Source organism: Stylophora pistillata, chromosome 10 (genome assembly GCF_964205215.1).
Source record: "Stylophora pistillata chromosome 10, jaStyPist1.2, whole genome shotgun sequence".
Classification (NCBI taxonomy): domain Eukaryota; kingdom Metazoa; phylum Cnidaria; class Anthozoa; order Scleractinia; family Pocilloporidae; genus Stylophora; species Stylophora pistillata.
The window spans coordinates 22,651,825-22,675,965 of record NC_142528.1 but is presented as its reverse complement, the minus strand read 5'-3'; the positions used below and the strand labels follow the sequence as shown (position 1 = coordinate 22,675,965).

The 24,141-nt window shown below is 40.6% G+C and overlaps 3 protein-coding genes and 1 long non-coding RNA gene across 8 annotated transcripts; 2 read left to right on the top strand and 2 right to left on the bottom strand.

Moving 5' to 3' along the window:
- Nucleotides 1-498: 498 nt before the first annotated feature.
- Nucleotides 499-5,471, top strand: LOC111330272 (uncharacterized). Its single transcript, XM_022935103.2, has 3 exons — nt 499-657; nt 2,333-3,693; nt 3,972-5,471. Exons 2-3 carry the CDS (start codon nt 2,357-2,359, stop codon nt 4,201-4,203), a joined length of 1,569 nt encoding a protein of 522 aa, XP_022790838.2. The 5' UTR covers nt 499-657; nt 2,333-2,356; the 3' UTR covers nt 4,204-5,471.
- Nucleotides 5,218-11,460, bottom strand: LOC111330271 (uncharacterized). 3 transcript variants are annotated; one of them, XM_022935100.2, is made up of 5 exons: nt 11,107-11,460; nt 9,947-10,080; nt 7,527-8,679; nt 6,628-6,775; nt 5,218-6,530 (listed from the first exon to the last, which is right to left on the bottom strand). In XM_022935100.2, exons 3-5 carry the CDS (start codon nt 8,665-8,667, stop codon nt 6,299-6,301), a joined length of 1,521 nt encoding a protein of 506 aa, XP_022790835.2. In that variant the 5' UTR covers nt 8,668-8,679; nt 9,947-10,080; nt 11,107-11,460; the 3' UTR covers nt 5,218-6,298. The 3 variants fall into 3 exon arrangements, with proteins under 3 accessions (XP_022790835.2, XP_022790837.1, XP_022790836.1); XM_022935102.2 differs by lacking the exon at nt 9,947-10,080; XM_022935101.2 differs by lacking the exons at nt 9,947-10,080; nt 11,107-11,460 and adding an exon at nt 9,400-9,905.
- Nucleotides 11,461-12,216: 756 nt separating this feature from the next.
- LOC111330273 (uncharacterized) lies at nt 12,217-18,855 on the bottom strand. 3 transcript variants are annotated; one of them, XM_022935105.2, is made up of 4 exons: nt 18,676-18,855; nt 14,231-15,429; nt 12,890-13,034; nt 12,217-12,599 (listed from the first exon to the last, which is right to left on the bottom strand). In XM_022935105.2, exons 2-4 carry the CDS (start codon nt 15,369-15,371, stop codon nt 12,434-12,436), a joined length of 1,452 nt encoding a protein of 483 aa, XP_022790840.2. In that variant the 5' UTR covers nt 15,372-15,429; nt 18,676-18,855; the 3' UTR covers nt 12,217-12,433. The 3 variants fall into 3 exon arrangements, with proteins under 3 accessions (XP_022790840.2, XP_022790839.2, XP_022790841.2); XM_022935104.2 differs by lacking the exon at nt 18,676-18,855 and adding an exon at nt 17,339-17,477; XM_022935106.2 differs by lacking the exon at nt 18,676-18,855 and adding an exon at nt 17,339-17,475 and having other exon boundaries at nt 14,231-15,424.
- LOC148722290 (uncharacterized) lies at nt 17,601-19,232 on the top strand. Its single transcript, XR_015992560.1, has 2 exons — nt 17,601-17,686; nt 17,839-19,232. It is a non-coding gene; the product is annotated as an uncharacterized LOC148722290 (long non-coding RNA).
- The last annotated feature ends 4,909 nt before the right edge of the window (nt 19,233-24,141 follow it).

Sequence of the window (24,141 nt, the reverse complement as noted above, 5' to 3'; positions counted from 1 at the left end):
ATCGCTTGCTGTTAGATCGCTCAGGAATTATGTATTATTTTTTGTAGATCGAATAAAAACCAATTAAAAAGATTATACGATTCCGTGTCCAATCAATTACTCGCGGGCCACTTTCCTCCACGATCCAACGATTTCGATAAAATTCTCGTGGTTTTCTGATCGTTACTCTGTTCAGAGAGTAGAACTTCACTATTATTCAGTCGTAACAGCATTACATGGCTCTAAAAGAAAGTTAACCCATTTCACTGACTTGACAAACTTTTTTGTCTCGCAATTTTTCTGTTTCCACGCCCTCTTTATTTCAATTATCGTTTTCATTTTTGACAAGATTTTGTTTTCCTTAGAGCCACTGTGGGAAAATTGTCTACAATGTCCACTGCAGCCTTGCAACAAATGTGGTGAATCTAACGATTGTCCGCTTCACAACCGTAAAGGAGACAAGAGGCGGGAAACGGCTGACATACAAAGAGGTCATTTGTGACGTATCATACACACGATGAATGAAGGGGATCCCCAGAGGACTCTCATGTCATATGATTCCACCTTATGGTAGACTTATGCTCTCGGAGCGTCCATCTACGAACCGGTAAATCTCGACTACGAAGGGAGACTTCTCCGATCTTTGTGGACAGAAATTTCGCTATCGCTGGCATTAAGGTAAGGAATATTGAAAATATATCTTGACTTTTGCTTCTGTACTATGAAAACCGAAACCAGCCACACTTTCGCGAAGAGATAAAACGGCAAACACGCAAACTAGCGCTCAGATATTTTATGCTTGTTTAAGTATTGCGATGTCAACACCAAACTATCATTACGACTAAATGTTGATATGCAGTGTTTCTATGAAACACATGTGTAATAGAGAAGCTAAAACAGAAACCGAAGAGGGTTTGAACTACGCGTTCCTGTCCTTCGACGGCAACGAGCTAGCGACGGTGACTTCCAGAAGAAAGGCCGATTTCCCGAAACCAGCATATCATAACCCTACACCTAACCCTTCTGTTCTTGTGCAACTAACCGTTAGAGACTGACGTCCGCTCACCCGAAAAATCATACTTCTTAGATTTCGTTGAGAAACGAATGCTATTGTTTTTATTAACAATCCGTAAATTTCATTCCATTGTCTGAAAAGTGTCTAGTAAAATTCCTCTCTTCGCGTGCGATCATCTCGCGTGGCCTTCCTACTCAAGGAAAGCTAAAGTTTTCGAGTTTGTCATTACAATCGGTGTCAATCTTCTTAGTGCTCAACCATCTTGGTCTTCATTTAGTTTTTTTCCCTGCTTCATCTGCGTTTTTCTTCATCGGAAAAGTTTATGTGAATATTTCTTTCAAGTGAACGACAATCTTCAGCAACTCTAAACACACACTGCAAAATTTCGTGACGTAGCTCATTTTTCATAATCGGACAAATTCCACCAAGCAGATTTATAGTATTTAATCTTGACCTACAACTAATATGTTACCTAGTTGACCTCTCAAATGTCTAAATTAAACATCCTTCCCCCTTGTGTAGGCGGCTGTGAAACTCGACAACAGTTTCAGTGAGGGCTCCTGTCTCAGTACACGGTGTCTGAGACATCAAAAGTAAAAGTTTTTAATTTTCCTGCCTCTTTTCTCAGTCTTACTTTCTTCTTTTTCTTGTAGAGTCTTGAATTTCATCCTGAAGGTTGTAATCAATGTGCCCTCTATGTCATCACTACAGGTTGTTAGACTCGAGTTTTTACAAATTTATCCCAAGTGTTCGAAGGTATAATTCACAAATCCGTCTTCCTTGTGTCTAAACGAGTCTACTTTGAACAGCTCTCTTTACTTCTGGTGACATTCTTTTTAAGTTTTGTTTTTGGTTTTTTTTTATTTTTTCCCAGTATACTGCACTTTTACTAGCTCTCTCGAAGTTGTATCTTACTACCTTTTCCATTTGCTTATTTAGCTCCTTCATTGGGAGATATTTATGACGCATCTTTTCAAATCCTCAATGTTTGACCAGCGTAACAGGCCCCCCCTTTCCCACTCCCTCTTCGGATTCTTTTTCCCCTCCCCCTCCCCCTCCCCTTTCCCCGTTTTTCTCCTGCTCCGCTCCCATCGCATTTTAAAATGATAAGTAACCAAAATTTTTTAATGTCGGCACTACAGGTTAGTTAAGTAGAAATATTAACAATCCCCGGGAAAAGCGTGTGATATGTTGTTCAAGACCTGCAGGGTGATATACAGCACATTGATTTACTGCCATAATACAAGATTATTGGATATAGCCACAGGATCAATATAACGGGCTGTACTGGACTGTAAATGTGTTGTTTATATCTTTATTACTATTACTATTTTTCAGTGTTAGCTCTGATCTTGTGGCAGTATGCAAGAGCACAAGTTTTCGACGTTCTTCGAGCCTTTCAAAATCAAATCTGTGGAGAAGCTCAAGCAAACAACGCGAGACGAACGAATCAAGCATCTGAAACAAGCCAACTACAATTTGTATCTCTTGGACTCGGATAATATTATGATTGACCTTCTGACCGATTCAGGGACTGGGGCGATGAGTTCTGAACAGTGGGCAGCTGTCATGCTTGGAGACGAGTCGTACGCAGGCTCCCCGAGTTACAGAAAGTTTGAAAAGGTCGTCAAGGAGATCTTTGGCTACCGTCACGTGATCCCCACGCATCAAGGGCGTGCTGCTGAGCGCATTCTCTTCCGGTGCACAATAAAAGAAGGAGATATTGTGCCTAACAACGCACACTTTGCGACGACTTTGGCCAACATCGAAGCGCAGGGGGGGCACGCGATCAATTTTTTGACACCCGAAGCTATGGAGCCGAGTACAGATATGCCATTTAAGGGTAACATGAACATCGGTATGCTAGAAGAAAAGGTCGCCAAGAGTAAAGCCAGAATCCCACTTGTTATGATCACCATAACTAATAACATGGTCGGAGGTGAGCCTGTTAGCATGGAGAATATCAAGGCGGTCTCAAAACTGTGCCGAGCTCACGGTATTCCGCTGTTCTTCGATGCCTGCCGTTTCGCTGAGAACGCCTGGTTCATCAAGATCAAAGAAGAAGGTTATGCCAATCGCACACCCAAAGAAATCGCACATGAAATCTTCTCATACGGAGACGGGTGCACCATGTCAGCAAAGAAAGACGGCCTCGCAAACATCGGGGGATTTTTGGCAATGAATGACTCTGAACTCGCGGCACAATGCCGGAAAGAGCTCTTGATAACCGAAGGGTTTACGACTTACGGTGGACTCGCCGGACGCGATCTCGAAGCAATTGCCGTGGGGTTGAACGAGGTTCTAGAAGAGGACTACTTGCGTTATCAAGTTGGCTTCGTGAAGTTTCTGGGGGACTTACTCGTAGAGAACCAAGTTCCGATTGTCACGCCACCAGGAGGCCACGCAGTGTACATCGATGCAGGCGCAATGCTGCCTCACATCCCAAGGGAACAGTTTCCCGCGTGGGCCCTTGGGTGCGCACTTTACGTCGAGGGAGGTATCCGGGGGGCGGAAGTTGGCGGGGTGATGCTGGGAAAAGCAAAGAATGGCAAGGAGTCTTCCCCAACGGGAGAGAACACAGAGGATGAGGTGAACACTGATGAAGAAGATGATGAGGTTTTTGAAACTGAAGTGGAGGAGCATGAAGAGTTGTTCCGTCTGGCCATTCCTCGCCGCACCTACACTGAATCTCATATCAGGTACGTCCGTTGTACTGTAAAGTCTAGCAGAGTTCTTGCAATGTGAGTGGTCAAAATATGTCACGTGGCATACTTTTCTTTAGCCCTTATGACAGTTGACCACTGAAGCAGGAATATACTGCCCTCGAAACGAAATATATCTTGAAATCCTGATTCTGCACATTCCAAAGGAATTGTATGGAAGACCTCAAAAAATTTCCTTGTTCCCTTTTTAGACTTTTCAAGGGTCATTCTTCTTAACTAAAGTTTACCAATAATTGCATGAATACTCTTTACAGATACGTTGCCGAGGTCTGCGCCCATATTTACAGGAACCGCTCTAAGGTTTGTGGCTATACTATCGCGTGGGAACCACCCTGTTTGCGTCATTTCACCGCCCATCTGGAACCTATTCGTCCGCCGTCAGGGGCTACCGAGGAACCAGATAGAGTGCGCCATCCGTCAGCTGTAAAAGTGTCCAGTGGTCAAATTTTGAGGAGACGCAAAAATTCATCGATGCAGTTTAGTTAGTAAAATTTGAGACTCAGCAATTAACTGAAGCTTCAGAAGAAATTCCGATCGATTTTGATTGCGTTATTACGAACAAGTTTGCTACAATTGTTTGAAGAAGTATTATTCAACGCTTGCATGTCTGTATGCGGTGCCTGTAACAATCGTCACGGTCACCACGTGGGTAGCACTGGGAACGACATTACAGAACGTGACGTAATGCAGTCGTTGAATAATCAGTCACGTTATGATACTCGACACATTGTGTTATCTCCCCCAAACCACGGTAGAACCCCACCAACTCAACTCCCAAGGAAAGCTAAAAATGGTTCGAGTTAGCGGGGGTTCGAGTTAGCGGGGATTCGAGTTAGCGGGGGTTCGAGTTAACGGGGGTTCGAGTTAGCTGATAGGGAGTGACTGAAAAAAATAAGGTCAGGGTAAATCGGATCTTATTCAAGTTACGGCGGGTTTGAGTTTACCAAGTTCGAGTTAGTGGGGTTCTGCTGTATCACAAAAAAGATATGGGCCAAAGCAGAACATTGGGATCTTTTTCTAGTTTTGTGATTTGATTTTTAAGTGGTGGACCGAGGGGGAAGTGGGGAGGGGGGATACTTGCGCCAATTTTTTCTTTTTTTCGGGTAGGAGCCACTGGCCTCTGAGATCCCCTACCCCATTATAGTCTATACTGTGGCCAATTATAGACCCAATCTTAGTTTATTTTTGGAAAGTGTAATTTTGCTATGCCAACAGACCCATTGAGGTCACTTTTAACAGCGTATCTTCCCATTCTTATTCCCCATCAACCAGAATTTTCTTACCCCCAAAATCTCGAAAATGTGCCACCCCATTCTAGTAACTATATTGAAATGCAACCCCATTGTAAACTTCCTCATCATCATTAGCCTATTGCTAGGAAGAGCCTTCCCCAAGTAACGGACACCCCGTAGAAGGGCGTGCCTGCTCAAGTCAGATCTTATATCTACTAAATTTTCTAATGACAACTCTGAAGGTTTTTTTTTTGGGGGGGGGAGGGGGTTACCTTTTGGTTTTAGTCTCTTAACACTCAAATGAAAAGCGCTCGGCGTGAATTATTTTGAATCTTATTTCTTGAATTCTGTTATTGTTAGTCATGGTAAGATCTATTAATAGATCACAAATTTGTTGCATTTTACACTATGATAAAGAAAACATGAAACATTTACTATTGAGAAGACTAACAAAGATGTATTTGATGGAATTTATTTACTTGTTATGTATTAAGATGGCCAAAATGAATTAAGGTTAATCAACTTGTGTAGCCATTTTCTTTTGTCGTCGAAGCGTAACCATTCTAATGGGCGAACTGTGGCGGGAACTGATATTACCTCTCGGGGAGGAGATATTTGATTGGATATTATCAGCATTGATGCCGAGGCATTGCAATCCAACTGAAATTTTTGAACGCTATATTATTTATCTACAGATATTCTCAATGTAGTGTTGAAAGTAATCCCGCATTGCATTTGTATTGCTTTACTTTGCTCTGATTGGTCCAGAACACTCGCACCACTCTCTCAACCAATCAGATGCAAAAATAAAACTAATCACGACTTGGTCGCCCTCGTTTTCCAGCGCTTTAGGCGGTTTGGTTTTTTTACTTTGAATTCCCATTGGCCCTTAAAAGTATTTTCATCTCTTTGGATTGGCCGTTGTAATTACTTTGGATTTTGTTTTACGACTCGCATTCGAAGTGCGCAATCGGTTGGTTAATAATTGAGGGTTGAATAGGAACAGGCGTTATCTGGTTCAGTAACTATAATTAACCAACCGATAGCGATAACTGATATATATAATCATATCCGTACACTGAACTCTATTCGACACATCTAAAATATATATAAGATTGCCAAAGTGCTGGATAGTGCATTATCCTGAGCTGAGACGAATTCGAGGTCCATTAAAACGTTAAATAGGAACGTGGCTAATATCTGCGTTGGCAGGGGTGGGGAGGGTATGACATGATAAGTTAGTTTTGTTAATTTAGTTAATATTGTAAAGTTTGGCCACCAAAATGATTGGTGGTACGAGCTTTAGCCCTTCGTAAGAGCATGCCAAACTGTGATGAGTTTCGCTAAAGTTACAAAAATTGGTAGGACTGTCGACGAAGAGACAGTCCGCGCACGCGTGATAAGAATTCCTCCATGTCATCGACGTCGTCCTCCTCAGGCCCCTCTTCTTTCTTGGCAGATGGAGGAATGGGTTCCAGGTGAGCACTGAAATGACGCAAGACTTCCGGGGCCCAGGTGATTCTGTATCCGTTAACCTTTCTTTTGTGTCTGTATACGTATTGCAATACTTCGGCGACGTACCTATAAAATGGACAAAGCCGTAATCAAAATTTGACCCACGATCAGGAATCCTAGCGCTTTGAAACTACCAACGTACAAACACAAATTCGGTACTCACTTCATGTGTGACTCTGTATACGTCCTTCGTGGTATGGCAAGGCGTAGCAGTTCTCCATTTTCGTCGTCTTCTAGCTCATGGTCGTTTTCAAGAATCTTTTCATCCTTTCCATGCATCACCCCACCTAACTCACCACATCGAATTCCTCCTAAGAAGTTAAAGAAGTAGGAATAAGCGGCGGAATAAGTGCAGGAAGAAGTACACTGTCCCACGCACCTTCCAATTTTGTTTTCTGGTAATGAAGTAAAAAGCACGCCTTACTGTGCTTAGACTACTATCGTATGAAATGTATAATATTTTTTATAGATCTTCTTGAAAACTGTATGCTAATAGATTGCGACTTGAAATTTAATGTTATTCTAAGTGAATGAGTGCACCATTAGAATGCTACATCATTCCATCATTACTGATAGAAATGTGTACACGTTTCTTGTCATAATAGGATAAAAAAAAAAAGTAGTTAGGGACTAGAAACGGGCCCCTTGGACCAGTCACTATTTATTACCTGGACGTGGGGTAGAGGTGGGGGGGGGGCTTGGATTTCAGGTTTGAACAGGTGGAATCAGTCGTCGCCAACAGAGTAGAAAGGGGGAGACTCTAGAAAATTGACTGCTAATTAAATTCTAGTGAGGGGGGGGGGATCAAAACAATACAAAAGAGCCTTAAGGGCGTATCAGTTAAATTCTATCATGACACAGACATAATCCATCTCCCCGCTCCGGGCGATAACTAATTAATGGCCGGTTTCCTAGATCTTCCTCGTGGGCTTCGGTTGTTTCTCAGTGATGTCCGCGCATTTCCTGGCGAATAAAATAACTTAACAGGGAAACGTGATGAATCCCATAAAATCAAAGATCCCAAAGGCTTACACCCACCCATTAACACAAACTTTGATTTACCTTCCACATATAAAGCGCAACCCAAGGCCCAAGCTGGGAACTGCTCTTTGGGAATATGCGGCAACATAGCTGCGGCGTCGATGTAGACTGCATGTCCACCTGGTGGAGTTAACACGGGAATGTGATGTTCCTTCAGCAAATCTGCCAGCATTTTGACAAATCCAACTTGATACCGAAGGTAGTCTTCCTCTAAAACCTCGCGCAATCCTACGGCCATCGCTTCCAGATCTCTCCCCGCTAACCCGCCATAAGTGAGAAACCCCTCCGAGATGATCAACTCCCGGCGGCATTTGTCAGCAAGATGCTCGTCGTTCATGGCCAAAAATCCCCCAATATTCACCAGACCATCTTTCTTGGCAGACATGGTACAGCCATCAGCGTACGAGAACATCTCACGCGCGATTTGGAGCGGCGTGCGATATGCATAAGCCTCTTCACGCGTTTTTATGAACCACGCATTTTCCGCAAAACGGCAGGCGTCGAGAAAAAACGGAATTCCGTGCAAGTGGCAGATCTTGGAAACTGCTTTGATATTCTCCATACTGACGGGCTCTCCACCGATAGCGTTGTTAGTAATCGTGATCATTGCCATAGAAACGCTTTCTTTCATGTCCCCCGACAGTAACTCTTTTAGTTTGTCGACGTCCATATTTCCTCTGAACGGAATTTTTACTTTAGTATCGAGGGCCTCGGGGACTGGCAAATTTAGCGCTTTAGCTCCGCAGTTTTCTACGTTGGCCTGTGTTGTATCAAAATGCGCGTTGTTTGGGACCACATCCCCTTCCTTGAGACTGCACTGAAATAAGATCCTCTCGGCAGCGCGGCCCTGGTGCGTAGGGATCACGTGACGGAAGCCGAAGATTTCTTTCACTACTGCTTCAAACTTCCGGTAGCTTGGTGAGCCTGCATAAGACTCATCACCGTTCATGATAGCAGCCCACTGGTCAGAACTCATGGCGCCCGTACCAGAATCTGTCAACAGATCAATAATGATGTCTTCAGAGTTTAGCATGAAGGGATTGAAATTTGCCTCTTCAAGACGTTGGACCCGCTGAGCTCTTGTGGTATGTTGTATCTTCTCAACTGATTTGATACGGAATGGCTCGAAGAACGTTTGAAAACTATGCTCTTTTAAATCCATTGGTTCTGACTCCTATACGGGAAGGAAAAAGATACAACTTTTCTTTTTTCTTTTAAGAGTAAAACTTTAAGTCTTCAAAATCTAATAAGATCTAATAAGAGAATCCTTAATTAAAGTATATCGATAATTGCATAATTACATAGAAAAATTATTAATATCGATGATAAGAGAAGAATGAAGGAGAGCGGCTTTGTGGAAGACTTAAATACAGAAAGGATTTCACTAAGTATTGAATACTTAAGATATTTTACTTTTGGAATAATCTTGTGTATGTAAGAAAAGGAATTTTCGCTGTCTATAATACTAAGCAGTAAATTTTATATTCAAATCTAAAATGTTCTTTTGCATACTCCCTTAGCCGGAGAGCATGGTTTCTCATTCCATAGTCTTGCATCAATCCTTTAGGAGGTATTTTTGTACTACAAGGTTTAAGTTTTTTCAAGCAGAAATTATCAGAAGTATAATTAATATTCTGACGAAAATATCCGAAATCTGCTATAATAGGTGAAACAACTGCGAACGACTCCGAGTTTCCTTCTTTTCAATAACGAAAGGAAATTTGTTTTTGTGAGCTCTAGATCAACTAGTTTGGCGATATATACCATACAAAGGCAGTGATCGTTTTGACCTGTTAGAAAAAATATAAGAGAAAGGGATATCATAATCATTTGATAATAACTATTTCGGTATGAAAACAGGGAAAAGAGTTGTGAAAATTGGTTTTACAATTACCCAAACGAACAGAAGTAGAACAAGCCGTCTTTTTGCCAACTTTCCGATATACCTGTTCCCCCTACTGAAGAACTAAGCTCAGCGTCTAACCCCTTAATCAATTTAAGAAGGACATTTCCCAGTTTCTAGCTATTTTGATTACGCTAGAATAGAAGGAATATTTGCTTCCGTTTACTGAAATTAAAGCCTTAATTTGATTACGCCTTGAATACGCGTAAAACTTTTGAGTGCGTACGCTTTATTTTGTCAACAGCCTCAGGGATGTTTACAAAATGGAGCGTCTACTCTTCAAATGTTCACATAATGTTTTTTTTTTTTTAACAAACACATCCTACCCTTTGAAATTAGTCGTTTTCCTCAACTTAGAACGATACCGATAAACTGATGATGAAAAATTTTGCAAAAATGAAAATTAGACCTATATGGGAGAACATAAAAACTAACACCAGAACTGGAATCCATTACAAGTTGTGGAAGCTACGAATGTTTTTTTAGGTATCTAATAAATGCAACTTGTTACAACCACTGACATGGATGAGAGATTTACTTTTGTGGTCGCTCTTCCTTGAGGAATATCTTCTTTAGAGTGGAAAACCTTCAGCTCTTAAACCTGTAAAATGAGTTCTCGCATTTTCAACGGATGTTTTACTTCTTTTTATTTACAATTCTCCCGGAAGAATCCTGTTAAAAGATACAATTTCAAACGTCACTTAGGTGGCGAACGTAATATATTTTGAAAGTACAAACTTGTCTTTCGCAACTTGTTTATCTTTTTGTCGAAACATGTCGAAAATAAGTAGGACAGATCGAATAAAATTAAGTAAGGGAAATTTTGCAACGGTACACTGTTCAGGTATTTACTTCTGCCGTTAATTAAATTTCACAACAATTTTCAAGTGCAACATGTCAAAGACCTTAGAGATAACTTACGGATAACGTAACTCCCATGCGTGTAGATAATGATAAAGATGATAAGGAAATTATACTGTCTTCTTTAACTTCGTTGTTCTTGCTGCAGTTTGCAACTCAAGTCTTTCCTCGCACAATCTAGCCTTTCGTTGCAGTAGAGTTCCACCTTTGTCTAGAAAATTATGAAAACCGAATTTGCCCCCTCTTACAGATAAAACAAAACATCTTTATTCCGTGTTTTCATTTTTGTATTGTTTTTAACTCGTTAGCCCTTAAGAGTGTCCAGTTTCCAATTTCACCTGATAAAATCACCCCCGAATCAAAGGTAAAGGTCATGAAGACAAAGGAAATGATCACCAATTTAAGAAGCACCTGATTTTCCAAAATAATATCCTTGTAAATGTTTTAGGTAAAGAGAACATTGTGCAGAATGTAAATGTGAATATTCGGTGGTTAAAAATCAGACCAAAGGCATTTCATTGTTACGAAACGGCAAAAATTTGCTGACTAGGCCTCGAATCAGTCAAAATTTCTTAAATTGCTCGAAAAATATCATGTAAATACGGTGGCACCCATAAACGTAGGGGTTTAACTGAAACCACTCAGAATCGATAAGTGAGCTCTGATATAAAGCAGGCTGCAAACAATCAAACCGATATAAATTCTACATTTTGGAATATAGTCTCTCTCACATGATGTAAAATGTTTATAAAAAAACTTACAAGAGTCACTGTTTCACGATCAGTCAATTTTTCAGTTTAGCCAAAAAAAGTGACGCATAAAATAGCGACTTCTTACCTTGAAAAGGTGCAATTACCAACGCAACTGGTAGCGATTTTTTTCTGTACCAGACAATTGTGGAACAACAAGCTTTTCTTGCACTAACTCTGCCGGAGAAGCAAAGTAACTAATCCAAGGTTTTCTGTGAGAGGTTTTTCGTTCAGTACCATCGCATTTTTAAATTCTTCCATTGACATAAAGGTGTGTTCCTTGTCCAAGTGTTATGTAATCTAAGACGCTTATAAAGGGGAAGCGACGACGCCATAAACAAACTTAACAATCGGAAAGTACACAACGTAAATCGATTTATTTTTTGATAAATTCCGCCAATTTCGTCATATTTGATTTTCATTATCTAATTTTTTTTCAGCATACAGAAAGCGTTGCTCAAGACTCGTATCAAGAACAGATGTTTTCGAATCCCAAAAGAGAATATAGCCATTGCCCATGGTTTCTATACAAATTCTTGAATGAACACATCCGTTGATTATAAAACTCGTGTATGTAGTACCTCATAAAATTTTCATTTACTGTACAACCTCTTTTCCGCAGTGTTTTTTCCTTTCAAATGTGAATAAGATGTGGCACTCTGAGGAAGATTTTGATAATGTATGAGGTAAAGGAATAGTATGGCAAACTAAAAATTATCATCACAATGTCGGGAACTGAGGCGCATTTTGCGGGCTATAATGGAGAGTTTTGCGGATTAAAAAGTATTTTAGCTCGCTCACACGCTGGTGTGACTGTTCAGATTATTTTGTTTTCATTCTCTTAGGTTTTCCTTCCTCAATTTCCTCCAAAGTGATATGATAATTTGTTCTAGGGCATGAAATTTGTTTTAGGTCTTTCTCAGGAACATTTTAATTCTCTCCTTGCGGCTCGGGCTAAAATGACTCTGAGTTGGACCCAAACACATTTATGCCCGCAAATATAAACTGTATCGTTTATTCAGTCAAGTTTTTCTTACAAAGGCTGTTCTCAGAGTATTGCCACTCATATGTACAGAATAAAACGAATTTCGACGCACCTAAAATAAGAATATTGCAAAATTCAACAAGCGGCCGGAAAGAGCCATGGAAAAATTATTGAACTATCATGACTTTCCGGTAAGAAGGAATTAGACTTCAATTCCGGGTTTTAAGTTTATTTGAATCTTGTGTATGACAAACCCTTGCTTTTAAGTTTTCACAAAAGCTTTTGGGATAGTAATAAAATAAGTATACTACGTGCCTCAACAGAAAAGATTAATTCTACATTGGATATATTTCACAATAGTCAGTGAGTTTACGAGCATTCTTCTCGCAATACAGGAAATGGTCATTCACATAACGCGAATTCCAAGCAATTATCTTCCCTCGATTCCAAAGCCGTTCTCATGTTCCTGGTTTGGCGGGAAAATAGGTTCAAGATGAGCACTGAAATGACGTAATACAGCAGGAGCCCACGTGATTCTATAACCGCCGACTTCGTTTTTATGTCTGTTAACGTACTTCAATACTTCAGCGGTATACCTACAGTAAACACACCATGATGAAATGATTTATGAGAACTACGCGTGTTTGATAGTTCGTTTAGACGGCTAAAGAAGACAGGGTTTGCCCGAAGTAGTAATCTTATGCTGTTCACCTGTTTTTTTCTATCCATTCAAGTAAAAATCTCGATAATAACAATAATAACAATAATAATTATCATAACAGTTGAAAACTAACAGAAGCTGCCTTCCCCCGCTCTCCCTCCCCCCCTCCCCCCATGCAAAAGTTGAAAGGTCCACCCCTGGACTCATAGGTTAATAAGTACGTACCTCATGTGTGACTCAGTATATGTCCTGCGTGGAATTGCAAGGCGAAGAAGTTCCCTCTTTCCATCTTCTAGTTCGTGACCGTTTTCCAAGCCTTTATCATCTCTACCGAACATTACACCGCCCAGCTCACCACAACGAATACCACCTGAAAAATACATATATCATCAATGACTTCTTTACAGATACAGCGCAATCAATGTTTGCCGACTTTCCCTTAAATGCCTATTCGTAGCTTCAAAGTCTCCTTCCTATTATTTGAAAAAAGGGTCAAGGGGGGCTTTCATTGAGTTATAACTTGTAAACAAAGCTTTCAGGTCATTAGTGTAGTGTTTTAGTTAATCATTTACCTTAGCTAATTAATATTCTTATGCTATATATATACATGCTGTACATATGTGATCTGTTAATCTGGAATGTAATCACGTGATACCCGTATCCACATTTAGGTATGATTCCTGTGTAATAATAGTTTAGTTGAATAAAGACTTGTGCGCGACTAGAGCTCTGCGTCCACGAGTATAACTCTCTATCGTAATATTACCGAACCCAAGAACTCGTCAATTCGAAGCACCTAGATTCCACGCTTCTACCTAAGAGTAGTTTTATTTGAGATTCAACAGTAATCCGGCGAGTCAAAAGTATGTTTGGTACGGAACAGGTTTGTCTAGTCTCACTCTGTGATTGGCGCTAACCTATCTTCTAGTATGACAACAGATGGCGCGCTATTCGACTGAGCGCCGTCAAACCAAAACCAGATTATAATGGCCAATTAGACGAAAGGAAAATATCTTGAGGAGCCGAGGAGAAATCAAAGTAAAAACAAAACAAAACAAACCACCTAAAGCGCGGGAAAACGCGGGCGATCAAAACGTTATTTAGGTTGGCTGTACATCTGTTTGGTTGAGAGGGAGGCGCGAGTTTTTTTAACCAATCACAGTGCAGAGTAAAAGGAATAAAAGGAAGCCATTGCAATCTCAGATAACTTTCGACACTTCATCTAAAACTGCTCTTGTGTGTAACCTCGAGTTCGTCTCTTAGGTTTTCCCGCGCTTCAAGCAGTTTGCATTTTTTTACTTCATGTACAATTTGCAGTATTTACCTATGCTCTACCTTGGCCATCATTCGTGTTTTGTCGAAGAACGCGCAAACATCCTAGTATAGCTCGCATGAGATTTTCGGCTTTTGTTTATTTTGTTCTGTATTCGTGCCATCTTTTGAAGCAACTGATTTAAAATGTTTGTACCAAACAGCGCTTGATTAATTCTAGTGAGTAAAGAAACTTGGGCGCCATCGCCCACCATCTGATCAAAATATATGTATCATTAGCTACTATTATTTTACCTTCAACATATAAAGCGCAACCCAAAGCCCAAGCTGGGAACTGCTCTCTAGGAATATGCGGTAACATAGCTGCTGCGTCGATGTAGACTGCATGTCCACCTGGTGGCATTAACACGGGGATATGATGTTCCTTCAGCAAATCTGCCAGCATTTTGACAAATCCAACTCGATATTGAAGATATTCTTCCTCTAGGCTCTCGCGCAACCCAACAGCCATCGCCTCGAGATCTCTTCCAGCGAGCCCGCCATAAGTGAGAAACCCCTCGGATATGATCAATTCCTGGCGGCATTTATCGGCGAGTTGCCCGTCATTCATGGCCAGAAATCCCCCAATATTCACGAGGCCATCTTTCTTGGCAGACATGGTACAGCCATCGGCGTAAGAAAACATCTCGCGAGCGATTTCAAACGGCGTGCGATGCGTATACCCTTTCTCAAACATTTTGATGAAGCAAGCATTTTCGGCAAAACGGCATGCGTCGAGAAAGAACGGGACTCCGCGAGAGCGGCAAATCTTGGAAACCATTCTAATATTCTCCATACTGACGGGCATTCCACCAGTGGCATTGTTAGTTACTGTTATCATCACCAACGTAACATGCTCTTTTAGCCCATTCGACAGCAACTCTGTCAATTTTTTGATGTCCATGTTGCCACCGAACGGAGTACATACCTCTGGATTCAAGGCTTCAGAAACTGGCAAATCTATAGCTTTAGCTCCCCGTTTCTCCACGTTGGCCTGAGTTGTATCGAAGTGAGCGTTGTTTGGGACCACATCCCCTTCCTTGAGACTGCACTGGAATAAGATCCTCTCGGCAGCGCGGCCCTGGTGCGTAGGGATCACGTGACGGAAGCCGAAGATTTCTTTCACTACTGCTTCAAACTTCCTGTAGCTTGGTGAGCCTGCATAAGACTCGTCACCTTTCATGATAGCGGCCCACTGGTCAGAACTCATGGCCCCGGTGCCAGAATCTGTCAACAGATCGATAATGATGTCTTCAGAATTCAACATGAAGGGATTAAAATTTGCCTCTTCTAGACGCTGAATTCGCTGAGCTCTTGTGGTATGTTGTATCTTCTCAACTGATTTGATACGGAATGGCTCGAAGAACGTTTGAAATCTGTGCTCTGAGGACTTCATTAATGATGATTTCTTCTAAATCCTTTAGTATTCGCAACCTCGTTCCTAGACTCCTGTCCTTGGAGAGGAAGAGAGAGAGACAACGTGTCAACAAATCAATAGGGCTTGTCATTGTTCCACTATTGCACCACTTTACCATATCAGAGCATCAGAGGGAAAAAACATGCCACGGTATTGCATTGAAGGATTGAGCAAAAATACAGAAGGAGCGCGAAGCAACAGAATGCCCTCTTTGGGCCATGCAAAAAATAATTTTCCCCCCCTTATTTTAGACTTTTGCCCGCACCTTATGGAATCGATGCGACGCTGATTCAAGGCATTAAAAAGTATTTCAAAAATACTACAAACCAACATACTGGAAAATGAAATAATAGTGGAGTAATTTATTCCTAATTCGGAAGAATCAGTTTTAATTACTTCAAAAGCGGAACTCCGCAGGAAACGACGTATGATGTCATGATCGTTGGCCGCACTACCTTGGTAACATGGATAGGGATTTCACGGAGTGGCGCGGAGTTAAGTGCGGTGAATCGTAATTCTTGATATGATGTTGATTGATGCAGTTTTGCAGTTGTTTGGTTTTTTAAGTGCTCCTTGAAGAGCTAATAATCTTCACCACAAATGTGACCGTCATAAGTTGGACCGATACATTCAGAAGTAGCACAGGTGGTAACTGAAATTTGATACACAATCCTCTTCATTCTTGTCAAAACATTGATACTAACGCCATTAGTTTTTTTCACTCACTGAGAAATGCTTGTGAGCGAAAGCTTAGCCGAGGTGTAGCCGCTGAATAAGAACATTCAACGCCTTTATTCACCTCAGCTCTCTCTCCATTGTAACCCGTAGGATAAGAGGCTCGAATAATGACGTAACTCTAGATACACTTCACAGAAACGACTTAATAAAGAATGTAGATGAACAAGAAACTATTTTCGTCAGCCGTGCCTTTTAAGCATCGTCTTTCTGGTAACTGTACATACGGTTGAGTTCATTGCAAAACTTCCACAAGCGTGGATTGCTCAACTAATAGCTAATGAAAACTGCTACAACGAAAGCCACCGGAAGCCAACGAAAACGAGTAATAATCCAGATTCCTGGTTTACTGACCACATTAAGTTTCTCCCTTCCTTACGACTTGACGAGTATTACTTTCCCAAATATTTTCCCGTCCAGTCCTGGTAGGGCTGGATGGGAAAATATTTGGCTCCAAGCCATGACGTACGGACAGAGCGCAGCATTTACTCAGCTTTACTGAAGATTATAGAGGTAGACTGCCTCATCAAAGAAAGAGTTGACGAGGAAAAGAGTCCTCGTGGTTGCTTGAGAAAAATTTCGTCAGGAATGAAAGAGTTGAGTGGCCTTTAAGAAGTACAACGAGATGAAGACACTAATTGCTTGACCAGGACATCAACGATAAAGATATCGACGTAACATGATTAAAAACGTCCTTTCAGAGAATTGTTTGTTGATCATGATGAAGACTGAGTTGTATCAATTGAGGACTGAAATTACCAAGTTTTAGCGAGTAATCAACGAGTGCAAAGGAGAAAAAGGAAAGAAAACCTTTAACATAGCCAGAGCTGTTATAGGGGACCTTTTAATAACGTTGGACCTTCAGAACATTGTCAGCAAAAGAGAGAAAATTGTTTCTCAAATGAAGCGATTTACGGTGTGTATGGAACTAAATCCATGTATTTGAACAGTTGGAAAGTGTGTGTCAAAAATAGGTCACTATACCCCCTGAGTTGCGCTTTAGGAAATTATCGCAAAACTTTTAAATACTCTTAGGTATCTTGATCACCATTCCTTACATCGATTCATAGTTCGATAGGTTCTCTTCATTACAGTGATGATAGTTTGTTTCACGGCTACACGGATACTTAACTAGTTCTCGGCGGAAGACTTTAGTCACGGGAGGGGAGGCCGGGGGGTGTAGCTGGCTAAAGGTCTATCATTTTACTTACTTTGCCCGAAGGAACGGAAACTCGTCTCTACTTTCTGGTGCACTAAGAGCTTCTTCAAGACCTTCTCTCAAGGACATTCAGAATTAGACAGAACTTGCTTTGCAGTGTATCTGCCTATAAACTATCGAATACGTGCTCCTGTTGTTAGACTAATTACATCATTTAAAACCACTCACAAAAGGAGCAGGAAGTACGTCTTCGAAGTTAAGTGCTTCATGGGTAGATAGTTTATTTGCTATTACGAAGAGTAAAGTAATCATTCACAGATAAACGATTTCAAGTTGAATGTTCACGTGCTTTTGAAGTTCTTTTGTCAATACCTTTTTACCCACTCCACAGGTAGCACAGGTATGACATAGAATTTCTTCTCCTTCCCAGGCACCTAACACCTTTTTTATGCTATCTATTGCCACTGGAAGTTTACATCAGTGTCCATTTGCATTGAAATTCTAAAGCAAACACTGGAAACTTTGATACCTTTTTTTTTGTCTTTTGTATAGTAGATAGAAAATTGAATTCTCTGCTGGCTGGGTTTGTCTGCGTTTCAAACGCGTGGGCGGTATTTCAAAAGACCAACAAAGGCATAGGAAGTACTTCTCTGAGGTCAAGTGAGTTCTGGGTGAATATTCCATTTTCCATTAGTAATCAGTATTACACTGAGGAACTCAGTGCTTTACTGCAAAGGATGAAGATTATAGAAGTAGACCACCCTATCTACGAAACAGCTGACAACGAAAAGAGTCCTCGTGGTTGCTCGAGAAAAAGTTCGTCAGGAATGAAGGAGTTGAGCGGCCTTGAAGGAGTACAACGAGACGAAAACACTAAATTCTTGAACAGGACATCAACGATAAAGATATCGACGCAACATGATTAAAAACGCCCTTTCAGAGAATTGTTTGTTGATGAAGACTGAGTTGTATCAATTAAGGACTAAAATTGCCAAGGTTTAAGGAGTAATCAATGGGTGACCTTTTAAAAACGTTGGGCCGACAGAGCATCGTCAGTAAAAAGAGAGAAAATTATTTCTCTACTGGAAAGCGAGTTACGATGTGTATGGAACTGAATTCAAGTATGTGAACAGTTTGAAAGTGTGTGACCAAAATAGGTCACTTTACCTCCTGAGTTGCGCCTTGGAAAACTGTCGCAAAGCTTTTAGATACTCTTAGGAATCTTGATCACCATTCCTTACATCGATTTACAGTTCCATACGTTTTCTTCATTACAGTGATGATAGGCTTTTTTACGGCTACACGGATACTTAACTAGTTCTCGAAAGAAAGAATTTAGTCACAGTGGGAAAGGGGGGTTGAAGCTGGCTAAAGGTCTCTTTTACTTACTTTGCCTGAGGAACAGAAACTCGTCACCACTTTCTGCTGTACTAATAGCTTCTTCAAGACCTTCTCTCAAGGAGGTTCAGGATTACACAAAACTTACTTTGTAGCGTATCTGCCCATAAACTATCGAATACGTGTTACTTACATCATTTAAAAAACACTAACAAAAGTACGGCGGTAAGTGCGTCTTTGAAGTTGAGTGCTCAGTTAGGGGTAGATAGTTTATTTGCTATTACAAAGCGTAGAATAATTTTTTACATATAAACGATTTCAAGTTGAATATTCATGTGCTCTTGAAGTTCTTTCGTCAATACCTTTTTACCCACTCCACAGGTAGCCCAGGCATGACATATGTGTTTTTCTGGTTCCTAGGCACCTAACCTCGTTCCCAGGGCTTTTCCCTTTTTGAATATTTTGGAAGGGAAAAGCCGTGGGAACGAGGTTGGCCTATGTACATCTAACTCCGCTGGGAGTTTATACCAGTGCCCATTTGCAATGAAATTCTGATGCAAACACTGATGCTGTACACTGGTATAACAAATAAAACATTGATTTCTCTGCTGGTTTGTCTGCGTTTCAGACGCGTGGGAAGTATTTCAGTCAAAAGACTAACAAAGGGATAGGAAGTACTTCTCCGAGGTTAAGTGATTTCTGGGCGAATATTCCATTTGGCGTTAGTAATTAGTGCTGCACTGAAGGACTGAGAAAAAATACAGAACGAGAGTGAAGCGACAGAATGGCCTCTGTGGCCACATATTTTAGGCTTTTGCCCGCGCCTTATTGAATCGATGCGACGCTCATTCAAGGCATTAAGAAGTATTTAAAAAATACTACAAGCCAAAATAATAGTTAATAAAATAAGAGTGGAGTAGTTTGTCCCTAATTCGGAAGAATCAGTTTTAATTGCTTTAAAAGCTGAACTCCGTAGATCGAAACGCCTTATGAAGTCATGATCATTGGCCGCGCAACCTTGGTAACATGGATGGAAGTTTCACGGCGTGGCGCGGAGTTAGGTGCTGTGAGGTGGAATTCTTGTTATGATGTTGATTGATGCAGTGTTGCAGTTGTTTGCGTTTTTATGGTTTTTTTGTGGTGCTTCTTGAAGAGCTAATAATCTTCACCACAAATGTGACCGTCATAAGTTGGACCGATACATTCAGAAGTAGCAGAAGTGGTAACTGAAATTTGATACACAATCCTCTTCATTCTTACCAAAACATCGATACTAGCACCATTAGTTATTTTCCTGTCACTCAGAAGTGCTCGTGAGCGAAAGCTTAGCCGAGGTATAGCCGCTAGATAAGAACATTCAACACCTTTATTCACCTCAGCTCTCTCTCCATTGTAACCCGTAGGATAAGAGGCTCGAATAATGACGTAGCTCTAAATACACTTCACAGAAACGACTTAATAAAGAATGTAGATGAGCAAGAAACTATTTTCGTCAACCGTGCCTTTTAAGAATCGTCTTTCTGGTTAACTCTAACGTTAGGTTCATTGCAAAACTTCCACAAGCGTGGATTGCTCAACTAATAGCTAATGAAAACTGCTACAACGGACTTTCATGATTCTACAGAACTTGTTTTGCAGTGTATCTGCCCATAAACTATCGAATATGTGCTCCTGTTCTTAGACTAATTATATCAATTAAAAACACCAGCTAAAGCACGGCGGTAGGTGCATCTTTGAAGTTAAGTGCTTAATGGGTAGATAGTTTATTTGCTATTACGAAGCGTAAAATAATTCTTTACAGATAAACGATTTCAAGTTGAATATTCATGTGCTCTTAAAGTTCTTTCGTCAATACCTTTTTACCCACTCCACAGGTAGCCCAGGCATGAAATACGAGTCGTTCTAATTCCTAGGCACCTAACATCTTACTTATGTACATCTACTCCCGCTAAGAGTTTATATCACTGATCTCTATACACTGGTATAGCGAATAAAAAACTGATTTCTCTGCTGGTTTGTCTGCGTTTCAGACGCGTGGGAAGTATTTCAGCAAAGGGATAGGAAGTACTTCTCCGAGGTTAAGTGATTTCTGGGCGAACATTCCATTTGCCGTTAGTAATTAGTACTGAAATGAAGGAGAGTGAAGCAACAGAATGGCCCCTGTGGCTCCATATTTTAGTCTTTTGTCCGCGCCTTATAGAATCGATGCGACGCTCATTCAAGGCATTAAAAAGTATTTCAAAAATTCTACAAGCCAAAATACTAGAAAATGAAATAAGAGTGGAGTGGTTTGTCCCTAAATTGCAAGAATCAATTTTAATTTTTTCAAAACCGGAACTCCGTAGATCGAAACGACTTATGATGTCATGATCATTGGCCGCGCTTCCTTGGCAACATGGATAGGAGTTTCACGGCGTGGCGCGTAGCTAGGTTGTGTGAGGTGAAATTCTTGATATGATGTTGATTGATGCAGTTTTGCAGTTGTTTGGGTTTTTATGGTCTTTTGTGGTGCTCCTTGAAGAGCTAATAATCTTCACCACACGTGTGACCGTCATAAGTTGGACATACATTCAGAAGTAGCAGAAGTGGTAACTGAAATTTGATACGCAATTTGATACATTCTTGCCAAAACATCGATACTAGCGCTATCAGATTTTTGTCTCTCACTTAGAAGTGCTCGTCAACGAAAGCTGAGGTGTAGCCGCTGAATAAGGATATTCAACACCTTTATTCACCTCAGTTCTCTCCTCCTTGTAACCCATGCGTCTTTGAAGTTGAGTGCTTCATGGGTAGATCTGCTACTACGAAGCGTAAAATAATTCTTTAGAGATAAACGATTTCAAGTTGAATATTCATGTGCTCTTGAACTTCTTTCGTCAATACCTTTTTGCCCACACCACAGGTAACCAAGCGTGACACACAAATTCTTTTGCACCATACTTTTCATTCCCAACAGCAGGGTTTCGTACACATATAGCTTACACACAGCTTACTTTACTGAGAAACAACTTTCATATTTACGAAATGCATCTCGAGGGATACCTCCTAAATAGTGACCGATCTGTGTTTTTCAGGCCTGGGTTGGAGGGTGATAATTTCATCGTGACAAAAGCCCGCCACTATCGAGAGCCATAACTTTCCTAGGTGATTATTGGTCTGCTAGATTTTGAGGTTTCGCACTGATACGATGCACTCTTGCCATGTTGTTGTTGGGTTACATTATTATGTGGTGTTGTTTTGAAGATGTGTGATGAAGTTTTGCCATTATGTCGTGTAATCTTGTCCTCACGTGATTAAGTTTCAACGATACGTGATGCGTTTATATCATTAGGTGGTGTGGTTTTATCGTGATGCGATGGGGATACTTCACTAGGTTTTGCGGTTTTGTCATTAGGTAATGCGGTTACATTGTTTTGGTTCCGTATTTTTCCCAGTACATACTCTTCGGCAGGAAGAAGAAGAAGAAGGCTCCAAAACCTTATCTAGGTCACCGTCGGTTATTTCTGTGAATTGTAATTGACTAACTTTTGTTATCAATTTTCTTTCCGCTGAAGAGTACCCACTAGGACCCATTTTACAACAGGTTAAAACTTAAAACCCTTTCCCAAGATCGAGTAAAGCCTGGGCTCCGAGGATTTGCACCGGAAGTGAAACAATTGAAGTCATGAAATAATCTCCAAACTACATCACTCAGTGCAGTAACCTCACCACGTCACGATAAAACCAGATAAAGAAAATACCGGACCACATAACTGTGTATCCACATTACATAAAGACAAAACCACAAAACATAATGAAGTATCCTCGTCGCATCACGATAAAACCTCACCGCCTAATGATGTAAACGCATCACGTATCGTCGAAACTTCGTCACGTAAGGAACATTCGGAACACGCTGGAACACTGGAACATGAAAAATAAAACATTATGGCAATGCTAAAAAAATACAATTAAAAAAGACTGTAACGACGCATAGAAAATAGTACTTATGGTGTATTGTTTGCACCCTTCGTGAGTCTAGTCTGCCATCTTGATTTTCCGCTCATTGATAACTTCGTCTCGGATCCGGATGCTTCGCGGTTTTTTTTAAATCATCGCAAACCAAGAGTTTATATCAGTGTCCATTCGTTATGAGAGTCTGCTGCAACCACTTCAATTTCTGATCAATTTTTTCTCTTATGTTTGGTTAATAAGAATTTATCTCTATGCTGATGTCTCAACCCCATTCCCAGGGCCTTTTCCCCAACCAAGGGAAAAGGCCCTGGGAACGAGGTTGGATATGTCTGAGTCAGACGCGGGAAGGTCAGTCTTTGCTCAAAGGCTTAACAGACGGTGGTGGAAAGTTTTGCACGGTAGACTGCTGGTAACAACAGACGATAAACAAGTGAAAATTCAAAGACTCCCGGTTTGCACCACTTAATGTTGAGATTAGATCAGAAAAAATGATCACGGTTCTCGGGTTAAGAAACTATCAACTCGTGATCTGTTGATTTCCATCAACTATTTTCAATATCTTGAAAGTGAGGAAAAGTCATTATGGGCCAAAAGATTATATAGCTCAACTTTTAGTAGAACACCTTTTTGCGCTCGAGTTTATATTTGAGAGGAGGACCATATAAGATAAGTCAATGTTCAAGTATTGAGGGAAAGATCATTTGTGGAGGTAAGAGAACGACTCGGAAAGATCTCAAGGCTTTCTCAGTTTTAACTCGCATTTAGGAAAATTCAGTGTATCTTTCACTCATTCATCGTTTTGAAGAATATTGTGATTAACTACGCCATGTTTATGGTTAATTCTCCTCAACAATTTGTTCGTTGTCAAAAGGTGACCGAGGTTTTGAGTTCTAGTACGAATACCTCTACACTTTTGACAAGTCTTTGCAAGTCCGTTCAATTTTCTGAACATTTGTTCCACAAATTACGCAACAGAAATCGAAGGAATCCAATAATTGAATCCTCTTGTTTGTAGTTTAGGTGTCTCATTTTATTTAAGTTTTTTTTTTTTCTGAAAGAAAGACCTGATTTACACACCTGCCACTAGCAGCAAACAAACGAAAAAACTCTCACAACTTCAAAACACGCATTTGAATTTGCTCACAATTACTTTCCCTACCATTTATCGACTGAGCAGGGGTAAATAGTTGTAGATTAATCGTGGATGCAAGTGAATAATACTTTCCGTAATATCATTGACTATTTAAAAAAAAAAAATTATCGTGACAGTCAATGAACTTGAGTTTATTTGCCAAACCAGAATCTTATGGCCTAGACTAAGTCATAAGCTTCTGGCCAAACCAGTACCGTAGTTTTTTAAAAATGGTAAACACCGCAGCGTACACTATTGAGTTATGGATGCACTTGGGAGGTTTGCTGAGCACTCACTGAAGAAGTTAGAGTCGCACTCGGCAATCTCCTCGAGCGACTCCTCTGCTTACGCTGTGGTATTTACCATTTGTTTTGTAGAATAAAAACAATTTCTGGTTAACATTTGCTCACTTGGAAACATTTGCCCACTTG

Bases quoted from the DNA above. Each gene is read 5' to 3' on its own strand.
- LOC111330273 (XM_022935105.2), bottom strand. From the start codon at position 15,371: ATGAAGTCCTCAGAGCACAGATTTCAAACGTTCTTCGAGCCATTCCGT. The intron at 13,035-14,230 runs GTAAAATAATAG...TGTATTTTTCAG, and splicing joins TTGCGCTTTATATGTTGAAG to GTGGTATTCGTTGTGGTGAG. The intron at 12,600-12,889 runs GTACGTACTTAT...TGTTTACTGTAG, and splicing joins TATACTGAGTCACACATGAG to GTATACCGCTGAAGTATTGA.
- LOC111330271 (XM_022935100.2), bottom strand. From the start codon at position 8,667: ATGGATTTAAAAGAGCATAGTTTTCAAACGTTCTTCGAGCCATTCCGT. The intron at 6,776-7,526 runs GTAAATCAAAGT...TTAACTTCTTAG, and splicing joins TTGCGCTTTATATGTGGAAG to GAGGAATTCGATGTGGTGAG. The intron at 6,531-6,627 runs GTGAGTACCGAA...TCCATTTTATAG, and splicing joins TATACAGAGTCACACATGAA to GTACGTCGCCGAAGTATTGC.
- LOC111330272 (XM_022935103.2), top strand. From the start codon at position 2,357: ATGCAAGAGCACAAGTTTTCGACGTTCTTCGAGCCTTTCAAAATCAAA. The intron at 3,694-3,971 runs GTACGTCCGTTG...TACTCTTTACAG, and splicing joins TACACTGAATCTCATATCAG to ATACGTTGCCGAGGTCTGCG.